The sequence below is a fragment of the Protomyctophum parallelum genome, assembly GCF_964188405.1.
Source record: "Protomyctophum parallelum genome assembly, chromosome: 9".
NCBI lineage: Eukaryota > Metazoa > Chordata > Actinopteri > Myctophiformes > Myctophidae > Protomyctophum > Protomyctophum parallelum.
Genome location: NC_139706.1, coordinates 38,940,752 through 38,957,225, shown reverse-complemented (window position 1 = coordinate 38,957,225; position 16,474 = coordinate 38,940,752). Strand labels below are relative to the sequence as shown.

Here is a 16,474-nt window from a genome sequence, read left to right as displayed (position 1 = left end):
ATACTACCAATAAAAGCAGAAAAGCAAAACAATATATACAGTATATAGTGTTTTACTCCTTGTTCTAAAAAGATCACCTTCCCACATTGTAGGTGATAATGCATATCTGTGTGGAGTTTGCATGTTCTCCCTGTGTCCCCTAGGTTGGTACCCTCACAAAAACATGCAGTAATCCTGGTCCCTAAACTGCCTCCGCCTGGCCAGCCTGATGGAGGAGAATGTAACTGGTTGGAATAATGTGTTCCTTCCATGCGCTACGTCCAACCAGGGAAACTCCCCCTGTCAGGTGAAAAGAAGCGGCTTGGACTACTCATGCATAGAAGAAAGCATGAGGTCAGTCCGTTGCTCTCCCCAGGTTGGCAGAGGAGGCCCAGGATTACATTTGATTAGATAATTGACACTGGGTGAAAGAATGGGTTGCAAAATCGTGGAACAAAGAATACAAATAAAAGAAAAGGCATGTCATGCATGCAGTTAAGATGTTCTTTTTACATTTGGGGAAATATTATATATTTTCTGCTCAACTCAGTCTCTTGCTATTAAAGAAGCTAAAATGTCTTACTCTCATTGCAGATGACCCCGGTCCATCCAAGTTGGCATTCACAGCGGTCTTTGTCTGGACCACACACACCTCCGTTGACACAGTCCTCACAGCTCACACTGCAGTCCTCTCCAAATGAGCCATCTAAACACACTGAGAAAGACTTGAGCTACAACTGTACTTTTATTCATCGACTCAACACCAATTTCAGCTTGTAGATCTGCTATTTTGGCAAATGTTCCCCCAGGGAGGCATGTAGATTGAATTCAATATACATTATTTATTATTTATTGAGCATAAATGTAATATTTGATATCAAGGCTCTGTCTCAATTGACTAATTCCCTGTAAGCATAGGAATTATTTATAATAAATAACTGACATGCCAAATACAGAGAATATAAATAGCAAGACCCCAAAGGGGATTATAGAAACAAAGCTAGAGGTAGATAGATAGTGGTCTTATTTGGCCAATAATGACATGCAAAACATAGGGACGCCATGTTCAAAGTTTAAAAACATTTATTATATACGAATCTATATAAAAAAAGAACGAATCATGTGGATCTCAGAAACCACATGAGAACAGTGTGGCTCCAATGTGAATCTCCTATTTCAAGTGGCCAGCCTGTGATGTCAGTCATCATATCCATGTCCAAATACAGAGCCAACTCAGGTGTCTATAGAATCTACTATCTATACTAGAGATGGGGTTTTCAACGTTTTTCAGGCTAAGGACCCTTTTGGCCGAGAGATATATGAAACAAGGACTATATAAAATATTACGTTTAATATTTCATATTAAACATTTTCCATAGATTTCATAGACTTGTTTGACAGCACTATCATCAGCATTATGTAAATTCATAATTATTTTCCGTTAACTACATTTTGTACACTTTTACAGAATTATGGTGATCCTATAAAGAGTTTGAGAACCAATGGTGGAGGGTTTAAGTGGTTAACGGGGGTCAGTATTGTACCTATATGGCTGACGAGTCTGAGCTCCCCTCGCTGTTCTCTGTGGGCCTCGGCCTCCTCGTCGTTGTCATAATCCTCATCATCACCACCGCCATCGTCATAGCGTGAGTGCAGGGCTGCTGTGTACCGCAGGAGCTGAGGAGGACGTCGGAACAGCAGGTCGGGCAACCGACGCACCTCAAGATCCTCATCTTCTTCCCCATCCTCTTCTTCATCATCCAGGTCACTGTATAGAGCTGAGATGCACAGACCAAGGTATAGTTGTAAATTCACTGGCGGAAAGTAACTATGGTGCATTTACTTACTTAAAGGACAACTTTACCACTTTTCAACCTATCTTCATTTGATTGATTGATTGAAATATTTATTAACAGTTTGTAGAATTTACAGTACATTTTAAGCACAAACTCAATACAAAGACTGTCAACTGTGAGTGGACGACCCAATTAAGCATTACACTTGTTTACAACAGGGTCCACATTGTTCAATTCATCAAAACATTTAAAGACATACAAACATTTAGAGACATACAAATAGACATTTCTATGTAGCTAAATTCATCATATGGGAAGCAAAAAAGGGAAAAGATACATATAATATATATAATAGGTCCTCACTAATAATCCTAATCCTAATAATCCTCACTAATAATCATGATAAAATGGCATGATTCTTTTCTACTCCGTCATCTCTCATAGGAGGGCTGTTCATGATTATTTTGTTCATGATTATTAGTGAGGACCTAGTATATGAAGATAGGTTGAAAAGTGGTGAAGTGGTCCTTTAAGTACAGTTTTGAGTACAGTACTTTTATTTTACAAGGCAAACGGTGTACCTTTTACTCCACTACAATTATTTGACAGCTTTAGTTACAAGTCACTTTAGTTTGTAGATTACTATTACACAACATAATAATAACACAATAACACGCCAGACTTCCCGGTCCTTCATTGCCATCCCCAGTTGCCATCCCCAGTTCCCCAGTGATGCCTGCTTTGAGGCAGGACTCCAGAGAAGAAACTGGCAAACTGTGTTCTTCTGGATCGGATTAGTGAAGAAACACGGGGAAGGTTGCCATATATTAGATTAGTCGATGGGTGGCTCTTCCAAGACAGATTTTGCGCGCTCATTAGAAGGTGTAAGTGCCATCCAACCGTTTCTCTAGTTTCTTTGAAAGTGTCCATGTCTCGGAGCCATAGAGTAGAATTGGCTCAACGGTCGTCCAAAATATTTTTACTTTAAACATCTTACTAAGCTGGGATGACAAGATCTGATGCATGTCATGTTGTTAAGTGTTGTTAGGTGTTTTTATAATGTGGTTATTGTTGGATTTGCATATATTTACGTATTCAGTTTTCGTCTCGTTGAGATAAAGACCATCACAGTTGGAGGCCTGCTCAAGAGACTGAAGGAGAGCCTGAGCGTATTCCAATACTGATAAGCGCGATGTCATCAGCGAAGTCAGTGTCGGTTAGGTATTTAGCAGGATGATGAGAGCTTCTCCTAGGGTGTAGTTGGTAGCCCTTATCATTGATAGTATCAACTGACATACGAAGAACATAATCAACTAGAAAAAGTGCCCTTCTGGGCACAGGTCTCCACCAGGAGGATAGGAATGTTTAGGAGTAATATAAACATGTTTTTTGTTTGTTTGTTCCAATCTTTGCCAATCAGGATGGAATATGGGAAATGGTGCAGATCCGTGTTGATCGCACGCATGCACAATCCACCTGTTGGTGGCGCTATAACAGGCCAATGTGAAATGGGTGGGCTATATTCCTCAGCCTAGTAGGAAAGTGCGTGAAAGATTTCACGTCAAATTGCACGCTGCGTTCATGATTTGAGGCTTTTTGTTCAAAACAGGCCAATCCTGCAAAATTTGAAAGCCAATGTTAGCCAATTAGGATGGAATATGAAATATCAGACACATCCGTCTTGAGCACATGACTATGGAGATACTGTGTAACGATTTGCGGGATTTTTGGACAAAATCCGGAGGAGTAATATCCAAAAATGTGTTTTACAAAAGTCGGCCTCCTGGTAGCGCTCTAAAAGCCAGATGTGAACTAGAGAGACTGTGTACCAATTTGCGCGATGTTTGGACAAAATCTGTAGGTGTACTGTGCAAAAACTTGTTTTGCACAAAGCGGCCTCCTGGTGGCGCTATAACAGGCCGTTCTGGAAATTTTGGGGCAGAGGTTCATCGTTGGCATCCAGGGAGTGTGTGTGCAAAATTTGGCATCGACCGGGTTAACGGTGCCGGAGATTAGCTGCTCACGGACACACACACGGACGGACGGACACACGGACGGACGGACGGAGTGCAAAACATACTCTCCCCCCATGCCTTCGGCCTGGTGGAGACAACAACAATAATAAATAGAAACGGGGCAAGTGTGTCGCCTTGGAGAATGCCAGCAAGGATGGGGAATGATGGTGTTTCTTCATTAACACAACTGACACTGATAATTCACCGGCATTTACTTACAAACAGCTCAAGGACAATATTTTTGGGGTAGTTGTGCTGATAAACTATCCGCTATAGTAATTGATTACATTATTCTGCACTGTAACTGTATCTATTATTTTTTACTTATTTTGTTTTATGCATGCCCCTAATGGCCTTTTATAAGTGTGTTTCCTTAGCTTGATGTTCTGTGTTGTTGAAATGTGTTAACCCAATTTGGGGCTAGTAGAACCCCTTTTGGTGTTAGCATTATGTTATGCTTTAGCTATTGAAAAATAGCAGATCTATAAGCTCATAGTGCGACACCGAGTGGCACTCTACGAGCTTGTAGGTCTGCTATTTTTGAAAAATCGAAGAACGACTGACATAGAAACATAGCTTTTTCAGAAAACTGTCAGGATGCAGAAGACATTTTTAGAATCTGATAAATGGGTTAATGCAAAAAAAAACTCCCTTGTCTTCCATTTGATCGTTCATGTCATCACAAAACCTCACTCACGGATGCAGGCGTGGCGGTCGTGATCCAGACGGAAGCCCAGTCGACAGAAACACTCGTAGGTTCCCAAGGTGTTGATGCAGTAGTGTTCACAGCCTGAGCTCTCCCCAAGACACTCATCAATGTCTAACAACACAGATCATGACATATCTTCATTAATAACCACATTAACCCATTAACCAAATCTTTAAAAAATATGTTCACAAATGAGGTTGCATTTTCACTATATAAGTATGATATATACTTTGTTTAAAGTATAATATATATCTAATGTTTGTGAATAAAACATTATTTTTGACAAAATATGGCAGGGTGTGTCTATACAAGGCCCACTCTTTTTTGCCTCTATAAGAATTCTTACAGTATAGCCATTAGCCAATCTACCCACAGAGCTTGTAGAGCTAATACTTTAGCCAAATGTCCGCCCTCAAAATAGGGATGCTAGGGTAAGTGGTTTATAGTTGTTGATCGATTTGAAATAATATTCAATTAAGTTCCTTTCCCAGCATGCAAATAATTATGCTGACACTGTACACATTCATTGGTTTATGTGATAAAAAGTTATATGGAATATTTCATTGGACAGTTATACTGGTGATCTAATAGTTACAACAACAGATCTGTAAAAAATATATAAGAACTAGAAAAAGTGCCCTTCCGGGCACAGGTCTCCACCAGGTTATCCACAGATCCGTGCAGTTAGAGGTAAAAACACTTTTCGGCCAGTTATAGCGCCACCTTGAGGCTGAGTTGAAATTGTTCATGTGGCATTTCGTCGTCGGCCTAGTGGGAATGTGGGTGCACAATTTCACGGAAATCACGCGATGTGTTCATGATTTGCAGCATTTTGTTTGAAACTGAGCACTCCTGTGAACTTTGGAAGCCAATCTTAACCAATCAGGATGGAGTCTGATAAATCTGAAAGACCCGTTTCGTTGAATGGCTCTAGAGAGACTGTGTACAAATTTGCGTGATGTTTGGACAAAATCTGTAGGTGTACTGTGCAAAAACTTGTTTTGCACAAAGCGGCCTCCTGGTGGCGCTATAACAGGCCGTTCTGGAAAGTTTGGGGCAGAGGTTCATGGTTGGCATCCAGGGAGTGTGTGTGCAAAATATGGCATCGACCGGGTTAACGGTGGCCGAGATTAGCTGTTCACGGACACACGGACGGACACACACACGGACGGACGGACACGCCGACGGACGGAGTGCAAAACATACTCTCCCCACATGCCTTCGGCCTGGTGGAGATAATTAGTACATAAATGAGCCTTGGAAACGTATGTCCTGCCATTGTAAGTGTGTCAGTGAATTAGAAATCAATTGTACAATGAGATCTTACTCTTAGACTCAAGCCCTCTTACCATCGCAGCCGCAGCCATCTGGGTTGGGTCTGTGTCCGGCCTTGCAGCTGCACTCGTAGCCTCCTGGATAGTTCCTACAGTAGTGGCTGCAGCATGCATCCCCACTCTCACATTCATCGCTATCTGAGGATGGAAAAGAGTGGGTAGGAGCCAGCTGGCATCAAGGCATTTATATAGCGCCTTTATCCAAAGCACTTTACAATGTGCATTATATTCACACACACATTCACACACTGACAGCGAAGGAAACCATATGGTAAATGGTGCATTTATATAGTGCCTTTATCCAAGTCGCTTTACATTCACCCATTCACACACACATTCATACACCGATGGCAGCGGAAACCATGCAAGGCACCAACCAGCACATCAGGAGCAATTAGGGGTTCAGAGTCTTGCTCAAGGACACTTCGACACTAACTCTGGGGGAGCCCAGGTTCGAACTGGCAACCTTGCGGTTACCATCCGGCCACTCAAACCCTGAGCCACCGCCGCCCCATACCGGAACCAACTGCGAAACCATGTAAGGCACAAACCTGCTCATCGGGAGCAGTGTCTTACTCAAGGACACTTTGACAATAACCCAGGGGGAGCCAGGGATCGGACCAAGAACTTCCCAAGTGGCCAATCTATTGTACCTCCTGAGCCACTGCCGCCCCGATATGATCATCAATAGAAGGGGAAAGAGAGGGAGAGAGGGAGGGGGAGAGAGAGAGAGAGAGAGAGAGAGAGAGAGAGAGAGAGAGAGAGAGAGAGAGAATCATACCCAGGAGAGGACATCAATTATTTACCAACGCAGGTCTTCCTGTCCTTGTCCAGGTGGTAACCCTGGTTGCAGGAGCAGAGGGGTCCATTGGTGGTGTGCTCACAGTGATGGGAGCAGCCTCCATTGTTCTTCTCACAACTGTTCACTATCTCCATCTCAATGCCTGGAGGACCCAAACCACAACCAATTTTGCTCCGTCAGCTCTGTCTGTTCACAGTCTCTTTTCTATTGTGTGTTTTTTTTTTTTTACTATTGTGTATTTCATGCACTTCATGAATATTGTTTGTGTTTTGTTTTGGGCAATATGTGGGGACTTGGAAAGTGAAAGACATATTTTGAGGGTAACGCTGATAAAGACTGTCTAGACAAAACATCCTCTGGGACTCCTACGCTGTCCTCTCAAGACATTGTTTATTTAGAGTTGAGCGTGCCGCCTTTAGTTCATCTTGGCTGTCGGGCAGAATGTGTCCATGTATCGTTATATAATTCAACTTTGTATGTATTTATTTCATTTAAAAAAAATCACACACACTAAGTGTAAATGTTTCCTGAATAGCATCCCTCTGCTCGGAAAACACTGAGCATAAGTAGTGAGAGAGTCACTCAGTGGGAAGAAAGAACTGGCAACCTCCCACCAGCTACAACGATGGAGTTAAAGGCTAGCGAGGCACTACCCCCTGGAGCAGACTGAACCTACGCAGTGTGGAACTGCTTAAATGGATTAAGATCTGGTGTTGGGCGAGCAAAAGCCACTCTCGCAAAATGGGGATTTTCAAATGACGAGGACATTGTGTGTGACTGTGGCACTGAGCCGCAGACCATGCAGCACCTCCTCACATGCCCCCTGCTGGAACATCCCTGCACAGCATCGGACTTGGCAGAGTTTAATGAGAAGGGACAGCAATGTGTTCAGCTGTGGCTGAACCACATCTAGCCAAGTGTTGTAACTGACTGTCTTGTGGACACGACAAGAAGAAGAAGTGTAAGTGTACAACAGTGTAACTGTTGTATAATTGCAATATTTGCAATATTTGCAATATTACACTTGAGGGTGCGGGCGAGTACCTGCAGCATCGCAGGCGTGCGAAATGACGGTAAAGCACACCCTCTAGTGGAATATTGCTTAAATAAATACAATGGATATTGGTTATTGTGTTCCATACTGAAAAGTAATGGTTTTGCACATGGGTGGTTTCCACCCGACAGCGACAGTGTCACGGTATTTTAAAATGTATTTTGAGCGTATCAGCAAAAGTCTAATCAAAAATAGTAACATGTCCACTTGTCCAGTAATCACACTGCATTGGATCACACAAAGACAAAGACAGTGTGTACTTACGGTAGCACTGTTTGCCATCAGAACCCAGTTCAAAGCCGGGGTTACATACACAGCTGAAGGAGCCCAGCATATTCACACAGCCATGGGAGCACTTGGCATGGTCTGTACTGCACTCATCAATGTCTAAAAGGAAAATGCACGCACACGCACGCACACACACACACACACACACACACGCACACACACGCACACACACACGCACACACACACACGCACACACACACACACACACACACACACACACACACACACACACACACACACACACACACACACACACAAAGGTTCAGTTAGGGTTAGTGCCAGGTCAGACTCTGGGGTCTAACTAAGTATCGGAGGTCAGATAGTTGTCTCGCCAGTGGAGGCACTTTCGAAACAATAGTAATATAGTGATGAATGCAGCTTTTGTTTAGCGCTATCCTACTGACACCACGGTTCAATACTGTTGAACACACCATCTATGAGGGTGGCTGTTATGAATAGTAGATGCTTACTTTTTTGCTCAAATATGGAGCACAGGCAAAGATTCAACAAACAAGCTGTGTTCAATTTCCTCTACTTTAAAGTGGGACCACAGATGCCACTTAAATTATTACAATCTTTCAGATAAGACGGTTGTCTATAATGTGTGTCTATGTTTGTGCATACACACGTGTGTGTGTGTGTGTGTGTGTGTGTGTGTGTGTGTGTGTGTGTGTGTGTGTGTGTTGTGTGTGTGTGTGTGTGTGTGTGTGTGTGTGTGTGTGTGTGTGTGTGTGTGTGTGTGTGTGTGTGTGTGTGTGTGTGTTTGTGTGTGTGTGTGCATGCGTGTATGTCCACGTGCATAACATAATTTGTATTGTTATTATTACAGTATATCTAAAACGTGTGTGTTTCTCTGTACCGTCACAGCTCTTGCCATCTACAGCCAGGGTGAAGCCAGGCCTGCAGCTGCACACAGCCAGGATGTCTTCTGAACGACACAGCTGGGCACAGCCTCCATTCCTCTCCTCACAGGCATCCTTCACTGGACCACACACACACACACGCACACGCACAAACACACACACACGCACACGCACACGCACACACACACACACACACACACACACACACACACACACACACACACACACACACACACACAAAATGAACCAAAATGTGGTCAGTAAACACATGAAAATTTATCAGACAGGGACACGCCAACAAAGGGAGGGAGACAAGAACCCAGCAGGCCAGCTCAGACCAGCAGGTGATTATATGGCCTCTGTCACTGATGTTCAGTTTTTAGTGCCCTCATATCTGGGCCATGATAACGTATAAAGCTCAAAGTCTCCTGCTTACGCACAAATGCTTATGTTCCATTGCATCAAGAAATAGGTTGAAAGCTGGGATATTATGTGTTATCTAACCACACCCGAGATGAGGGGAAGTGAGTGATAGACACTATGCCTATTTGTACGACAATATGACGTAACATTCTCCATTCATTGTCAATGGGAATTTGATGTTTGTGTAGAACAAAGTTTGTGCACACACCAAAAGCTGGATATAGGAGGGCTAGCAGCCCTCAAACAAAAATCTCTAAAACATACAATATAATGGCCATTGTTGCTATTCCAGGTTAGGATGTAAGATTTGCTGCCAGTTGTAGTCGGTGTTGTATTCCCTTTAACTTCCATATGAGGTGTATTATAGTCTGTATTACTTGTGATGACAGGTTGCATTCTAATCCTAGCATTCCTATCTAGCCTGGCATAACAAGACTATATTTCGCTTTGGCAGAATTGTCTGTTTTCCAGGCTAATTCCTATCAAACCGAAACTGAAACTGAAATGCCAGTTTAAAACTAGAAATGCCGAGCTGCCAACTTGCGATTTGCACACAAGTAGGCCATGTGCACACAAGTAGGCCATGCATGGCCTACTTGTGAGCAGATCGTGCCATGATATCTGAGCGTTCATGGCACAATGCTATTAACCAATGTCTACTAGAATTGCCGTTCTAATGTTCTACACCCTTTATATACAACTTTGAAAAATAAATGAGAATGTCCACCGGCCAATGGGTATGGCCGGTGGAGGACACCAACATACATACATACCCATTGGCCGGTGGACAACACCGACATACATACCCAGCAGATTGCAGCACTTGCACGCTCTGCTTGAGCAAGTAATACTAGCTCAAATTGTTTGCGTCAGACAAAGACACTCCCTTTATACGTCACGTGAAAATGTATATTTGATTATCAGTGAGAAGTTCCTGTCGGTAGATGAATTACATTGACAGTGTTTGCCGTCTCTCTTCAGCTGGTAAGTCTTCCGACATTCACACTTGTAGTGATCATTTCCCATGTCCACACACTTATGCTCGCATCCACCATTCTTCACCGAACAGGAGTTCACCGCTGTGTAGCACAAGACAAATAAACGACAAAGAAAAACAACTTTAGCAAGTGACAGAACCCACATCTCACAAACAAATTATGAATGAAAATGTACCCTCATAATGAATACACAAAATAGGCACAAAAGCTTACTACACACCTATACACCGTGTAAAAACTCACACACGCACAATTTTGATTATCATGGCCCCCAGTTCCTCTACTCTCAGTTATATAAGTAATGGTGTAATGCCTAATGCACAAAAGGGGACAAATAGCACCCTGGAATGGTTTTCACACCTCGAGCTCAGTGGCCATGTGATTAAGGAAAGCAGTCGGGTAACGGCTGGAAACTGGAAAATGATAGTGAGCCCATTCCAGTGGTTAACCCTGATTACTTTCTAATGCGCTTTCCAGCCAAAGTCATTCTCCTGTGATTTAATGATGTGCCGAATAAGGAAGTCAGCCCTGCGCCTATGGGTGCTCTAAATACAGACATGATGACACAGACTGGCCATAAAAGTGAAAGAGAGCGGCTGGGTTTTAACAATGATGACTTCAGCAGATACAATTAGGAAAACCAACCATACACCCAACCATACAGTAAACCACAGAGCTTGAAACCAACAGTCAGCAAACAGAGATATTATAGAGTGAATCATGGAGGTGACCATGGAAGTGATCCAAGACAACCTTTGCTTCATCATCCGCTGATGAAATCATGGGGAAATATATTGTCGATGTCAGGCAGAAACCTTGCATCTCCATATTTCATCTTTTGAATGAATATTTTTGCATTTTTTTTTAAATGTTGGAACATTTTCGGCTAACAGGGATGCCAGGTTATACAATTTTAAGTATATCTTTACGTTTTATAAATATTGAAACAAAGTAAACTATTAACAAGACTTGTGACTAAATAACAACTACATTGGAACTAGCACAGCTTATTTTTTTCCATTTCCTGAAAAGTAACAGTTTCCGCCCAACAGTGGTCAGGTTTCCTGTGGACTTACAGGCACCAGATGTTCTCGCCATGTGAGCAAATAATACAAAACTGAAATCCAGCATAGCCGTAGTAAAGTCTACATTGTTGTTGTAGTGGAGGGGAAAAAACACTTGATTGGTTAGTATTGTTTGAGGAGCTGAGTATATTGAATTTACATTAGCAGAAAGCTTTTAATTAGTGAACGTAAAACTATTTAACGTAGTTCAATTGTGAGAAAGACGTCAATAGCTGACAGTATACGATTGTGACAGTATAGGGCTAGCTCTAGCTCAGTCCAGGAAAATCTCTGCAAGCCTATGTGAAATGATGCATTTCAACGTGTCTGGTCTGTATCACAACAGAAGGATGTTAAATAATGCCTGCACGGCCCAGGCCGTGGCGTAACGGTCTGGGCACCTGACTGGTAATCCAGTCGCAGTGTGCCGCGGGTTCGACTCCCGAGCCCGACACGGCCTTTACTGCATGTCATCCCCCCATCTCTCTCCCGTTTCCTGTCAGCCTACTGTCTGTCCCTTCAAAAATCAATAAAAGGCGTAAGCCGCGAAAAAATATCTTAAAAAAATTATAAAAAATAAAAAATAATGCCTGCACCCCCCCCCTTTAGCTATTACTGCATGCAAATCAGCCACACAATTAAAAAAATTAATAAATAATTTGTTTTTTATTCCCTGAATAAGAAAGAAAGAAATGGCTCTCTTTCATTGTTTTCTTACTTAATTACTAAGTGCAATCCTCAAATATGTTATCTATTCAACACTGTATGTGTATTATATTATTGTACTTTTAAAGGTACATACTAGTATCTCTAAGGTCATCGAGATTACCAGCCTAGGTGCCTGGACCGCTAGGCCGGTCCAGGCCAACGATAAATGTTGCACTCACTTAATTCCTACAGCACATACACAGCACTCTTTCTTCAACTTTCCTGTGAAGTTGGCAAACTCCTGCAGCATTCATGTTGTGTGGGTGTGTGAGGGGAAAGGGGTTTAGTGCTCACCAATGCAGGTCCGTCCATCGCTGTGCATGCGGAAGCCATGGCTGCATTCGCAGTGATGAGAGCCTGGTGTGTTGACACACGTCTGCTGACACCCTCCATTGATTTCTTCACACTCATTCACATCTACAGCACACACACACATGCACGCACGCACGCACACACGCACGCACGCACACACACACCCACACAAACACACACATTAAGATTAATGTAGATCTGCTATTTCCGCAGTGTAAAAAAAATGTCAACCAAAATTGTCCAAATCAACTGGCATTGCCATCCTTTGAGCTTGCACCCTAGTGCAGATAAATAGATAACCAGCAAGGGCGAGATCCAAAATCCCTTTAAAACATGAAAACACGTTTTGGCACTAGTGTTTAAGGCCATTGGGTCCTACAACCTGTCAAGTAGAAAATGAGCATTCCTGTATGCAAAGTTGACATTTTGACCTGAAGGTGGCATTAGAGTAACAGTTGTGGGGTCACTCAAATGATTATTATGGTTCCTAACTTCCTCCCCTGGGGAATGTGCTCAGCAAATGTCATTAACCTCTTAAACCACTGTAGAACTGGACTTGAGTTACAACTGTACGTACTTTGGTAACGTTTTTCCATTTACACCATAAGTCAAATTAGTTGTGTTGCGACGCATTGTGTGAGCTTGTAGATCTGCTATTTTTGGCTAATACATGCACGCACACACTCACGCATGCATAACACACACACACACACACACACACACACACACACACAGACACTAGTTCAAGAACGCACTGTTATAACATTTGAGGCTGTTGCTCAGACGTTGAATAGCATCCCAAGTAATAGAGTGGCTGTAAGTCATTTTCATCTCTTTTGCCCATGCCTGTCCATCCGAGCACACGCACGATGTGTTCGTGCTCACACGTTTGGTAGGAATTGAGGAATGGGGGGGGGTTCTCGTGCATTCGTGGGAACAGCCCCTCCAAAATGACCAGGAACAGATTAATATGATCAGGTTAGTTAGAGGAACCAGAAAATCATCCACAATTCCTTTAGACAGCTGACTGACTAAAATAAGGGATCTCTACTACACAACCCCCTGTGGACGTTGGCATATTCATGAAGTCATGGGGCCCAGCTCTGATGTGGGGGGAATATAATGCATACAAGATCCTAGATGTAGGGGATGTTTGATGAGGTTAATATACTCAAAAGCAGCCTTCGTCTGAGAGGATTTCAATGGGGAACACAATGGCGGCCTTTCAATACTGGGTGAATTTGGGTCTGTGGTACTATGTGTGGGGGTGGTGTTTTGGAATTATGGGTGGGGGGGGGGTGGTATTTTGTCGTCTGAGGCCATGCAGTGTGAATGGTATCGTATGACACCACCTGACCCTAACCCTGAGCTGCTGAACAAGCATTTAGAGTAGGCTAGACCTGGACAAATTAATACTTTAAGGTATTTTGAGCCGTTTAAAAATAGCAAATATGTCTGGGGTGTTTGATCAATCTCATCTTCCATGGACAAACTAAAATAAATAATGCACTACATTTACATACATTTGATTATGTTTTTGTCTGCAAGTGGTCAAATGTACCTCAGTGGACCCCCAGATGTTGTCTCACAATCCCCCTTTCAAGGGTAGAGTATCATCACACACTAAACCTGGACAAGGAAATTCCACTGTTCCATTTCGTTTTTCTCAGGTTCATAAAGAAAGACCACACATTCCACCATGTTCTGGTCCACTAAAAGTGAACCACATCCCGTATCAGGAATCCATCCATGGTCATGGACACCTGTTCACACCTGTAAGTTCTGTAGAACTTAATGTCTGAGCAGATGAGCCCAAATTACTGGTCAGTCACAAGAGATGCTTGTCCAAGAGATTATTAGAAAGCTATCCCAGCCTGTGTGGTCTGCTGACTGCTCAGATCTTTTACAGCCTAGGCAAGATATTTAAGATTCAGTGAGGCTAGACAGCATAGCTAGAGAGGCTGTGATTCAGATAAATCGTGAGATAATTAAAGCAAAGAATCATATAGTATGTATAGGCTGCTACAGTTTGAGGTCCTAAAACCCAGAAATTAGATCACAATCAGTTTGTTCGCAATCATTTATCATAGCGTTATTGATTTATACAAAAATAAGGTCTGTAGTTAAAAACAGAGTTTTACGGGTTGTTGTACAACATAAATTACACCCATTAATATCTTGCCTGAAAATGCTGAAGCCATAAAACTTTGCTTTGTTTTCTACTGATCTTATTAAAACGCACTAGTAATTCCATTGTTAATCTTCTGTGGGAACCCATGGCGTGAGTAAAATATAAAGCCTCCTCCCCACTTCCGTTTCGTCTTTACAGTCACGCAAATTTATCGTAATATAAAGCATATATAGCTTGCTGCTTAGCAGAAATAAAATTTAAAGATATTGTAAAATATATTTTTGTGAAGGTGTAGTTCCAGACTCTATATAGCATTCGGAGATTGTAGAATAGTTGTCTGGCTACGCGAGACGAATCTGAGTTCCCAGAAGTTTTATTTTTCACCACTAGGCGGGCGAGAAAGACTTCTGGGAAAAAAGGACCGTATCCATGTGAGGGAAGTACGTTGCGCTCAGAATCCGAGCGGACACTCCCCTTTCCGGTCTGAAGCACTGTGCATACCATGAAAATAGTCCGAAGGGAATCCAATTCCAAATTGAATTGTAGTAGGCCACCACCGCTCAAGGAGCAATTGTTTCCCTTCCGTCTTATTTAGATGTAGCTCCATGTGGAACCCGCCCCTGTCTTTTGATTCGCATTTCATTTGAAACGCAACGCACTGGGCCACGCCCCTGCTGCACAGGATCTGAGGCCAATTTTCCTAGACTAACGCGAGACTAACGTCTACAAGGTAATGTAGGTATCCTTGTAGCACAAAATGAAACAACATGACATCAGAATACTACACCGTCCCTCCCTTTCCTTTCTTATATTATTGTGAGGCGCCATGTTCATTTAATGCATCTTCATTTAAAAAGTGGTACTGTACTGTACTGTACTGTACTGTACTGTACTGTACTGTACTGTACTGTACTGTACTGTACTGTACTGTACTGTACTGTACTGTACTGTACTGTCACACCTGAAATCATCATATATACAGTAAATATGTACAGTATGTGTGTGTTAGGCTGCACAACAGTGACACCAGGGACACCAGGGACAGACCCAGCCAGGCAGGCAGCCAGCCAGAGACACACAAAGCTCCGTAATGAAGTGGTTGCACCACTTAAAAATAAAATAAAATAAGGGAATGTACTTGGAAGTTTAACTCCTTGACGAGATTCAAACATTCAAGTTAGTTCAAGTAACTTCTCCCATTCAGCACTTCCCACAGGAAGCTCTAGCTGGGCAGGAAAGCCTCTAGGTATGCCAGGTTATTTACAATGCACTTAAAACATACAGTACAACCTTTCTCTGTTTTTAATGTACCCCTCTTAAGTAGCAGACCTATGTACAGTATGTGCAAGCAACGACACATTTCTATCTTTTGCAGGCAAAAAGTGCACAATCGTAGTAAATATATTTTTAATTTGTTCACATCCAGATCTTCATCTTACCCTGACAAGCTCTGCCGTCCGGCCCTAGTCTGGTGCCCTCAGGACATTTGCAGTAGAAGCTGCCAATGGTGTTGCAACAGTAGCCTTCACAGATCTGGACGCCTTCATTCACCTCACATTCATTGACATCTGAAAGGAGAGGCCGGTGTTATTAATGCATGTTCAGAAAAACGCTCAGATCAAATCAAAAGTGAGGGCTGTATGCTTTCCAATCTAATTCAATTCTGCTGAAGATTCCCCTCTCTCTGTGTAACACCCTTCTCTCTCTGTCTGTCTGTCTGTCTCTCTCTCTCTCTCTCTCTCTCTCTTTACTAAAGTAATTTTCACATCGCACATTGTAGATCCTTGCTGTCTCACAACACTGTCGTAAGTTTGAGTCTATAGCCATTAGTCAATGTACCAGTCTAGCCAAGCTAAGGTTAAAGGGAAATGTGTGACAATGGTCACACATTACACCACCCAATCCAAGTTAAGGGATATTTTATATCCAGGGTAGTCAAATCTAAATTAAACCCCATCAGTCAATTGCTTGTACTTAAAGTCATGACTCATTAGTCTA

At 42.6% G+C, this 16,474-nt stretch overlaps 1 protein-coding gene across 1 annotated transcript in view; it reads right to left on the bottom strand.

Moving 5' to 3' along the window:
- egfem1 (EGF-like and EMI domain containing 1) overlaps positions 1-16,474 on the bottom strand; it is an 89,117-nt gene that overhangs the window by 44,492 nt on the left and 28,151 nt on the right. Inside the window, exons 5-14 of the mRNA XM_083773817.1 lie at positions 15,916-16,044; positions 12,328-12,450; positions 10,217-10,342; positions 8,837-8,959; positions 7,954-8,076; positions 6,640-6,777; positions 5,849-5,971; positions 4,488-4,610; positions 1,524-1,757; positions 563-694 (exon numbers count right to left, since the gene is read on the bottom strand). Of these exons, the coding sequence (XP_083629943.1) occupies positions 563-694; positions 1,524-1,757; positions 4,488-4,610; positions 5,849-5,971; positions 6,640-6,777; positions 7,954-8,076; positions 8,837-8,959; positions 10,217-10,342; positions 12,328-12,450; positions 15,916-16,044 (1,374 nt within the window). The remainder of the gene's footprint in view (positions 1-562; positions 695-1,523; positions 1,758-4,487; positions 4,611-5,848; positions 5,972-6,639; positions 6,778-7,953; positions 8,077-8,836; positions 8,960-10,216; positions 10,343-12,327; positions 12,451-15,915; positions 16,045-16,474) is intronic.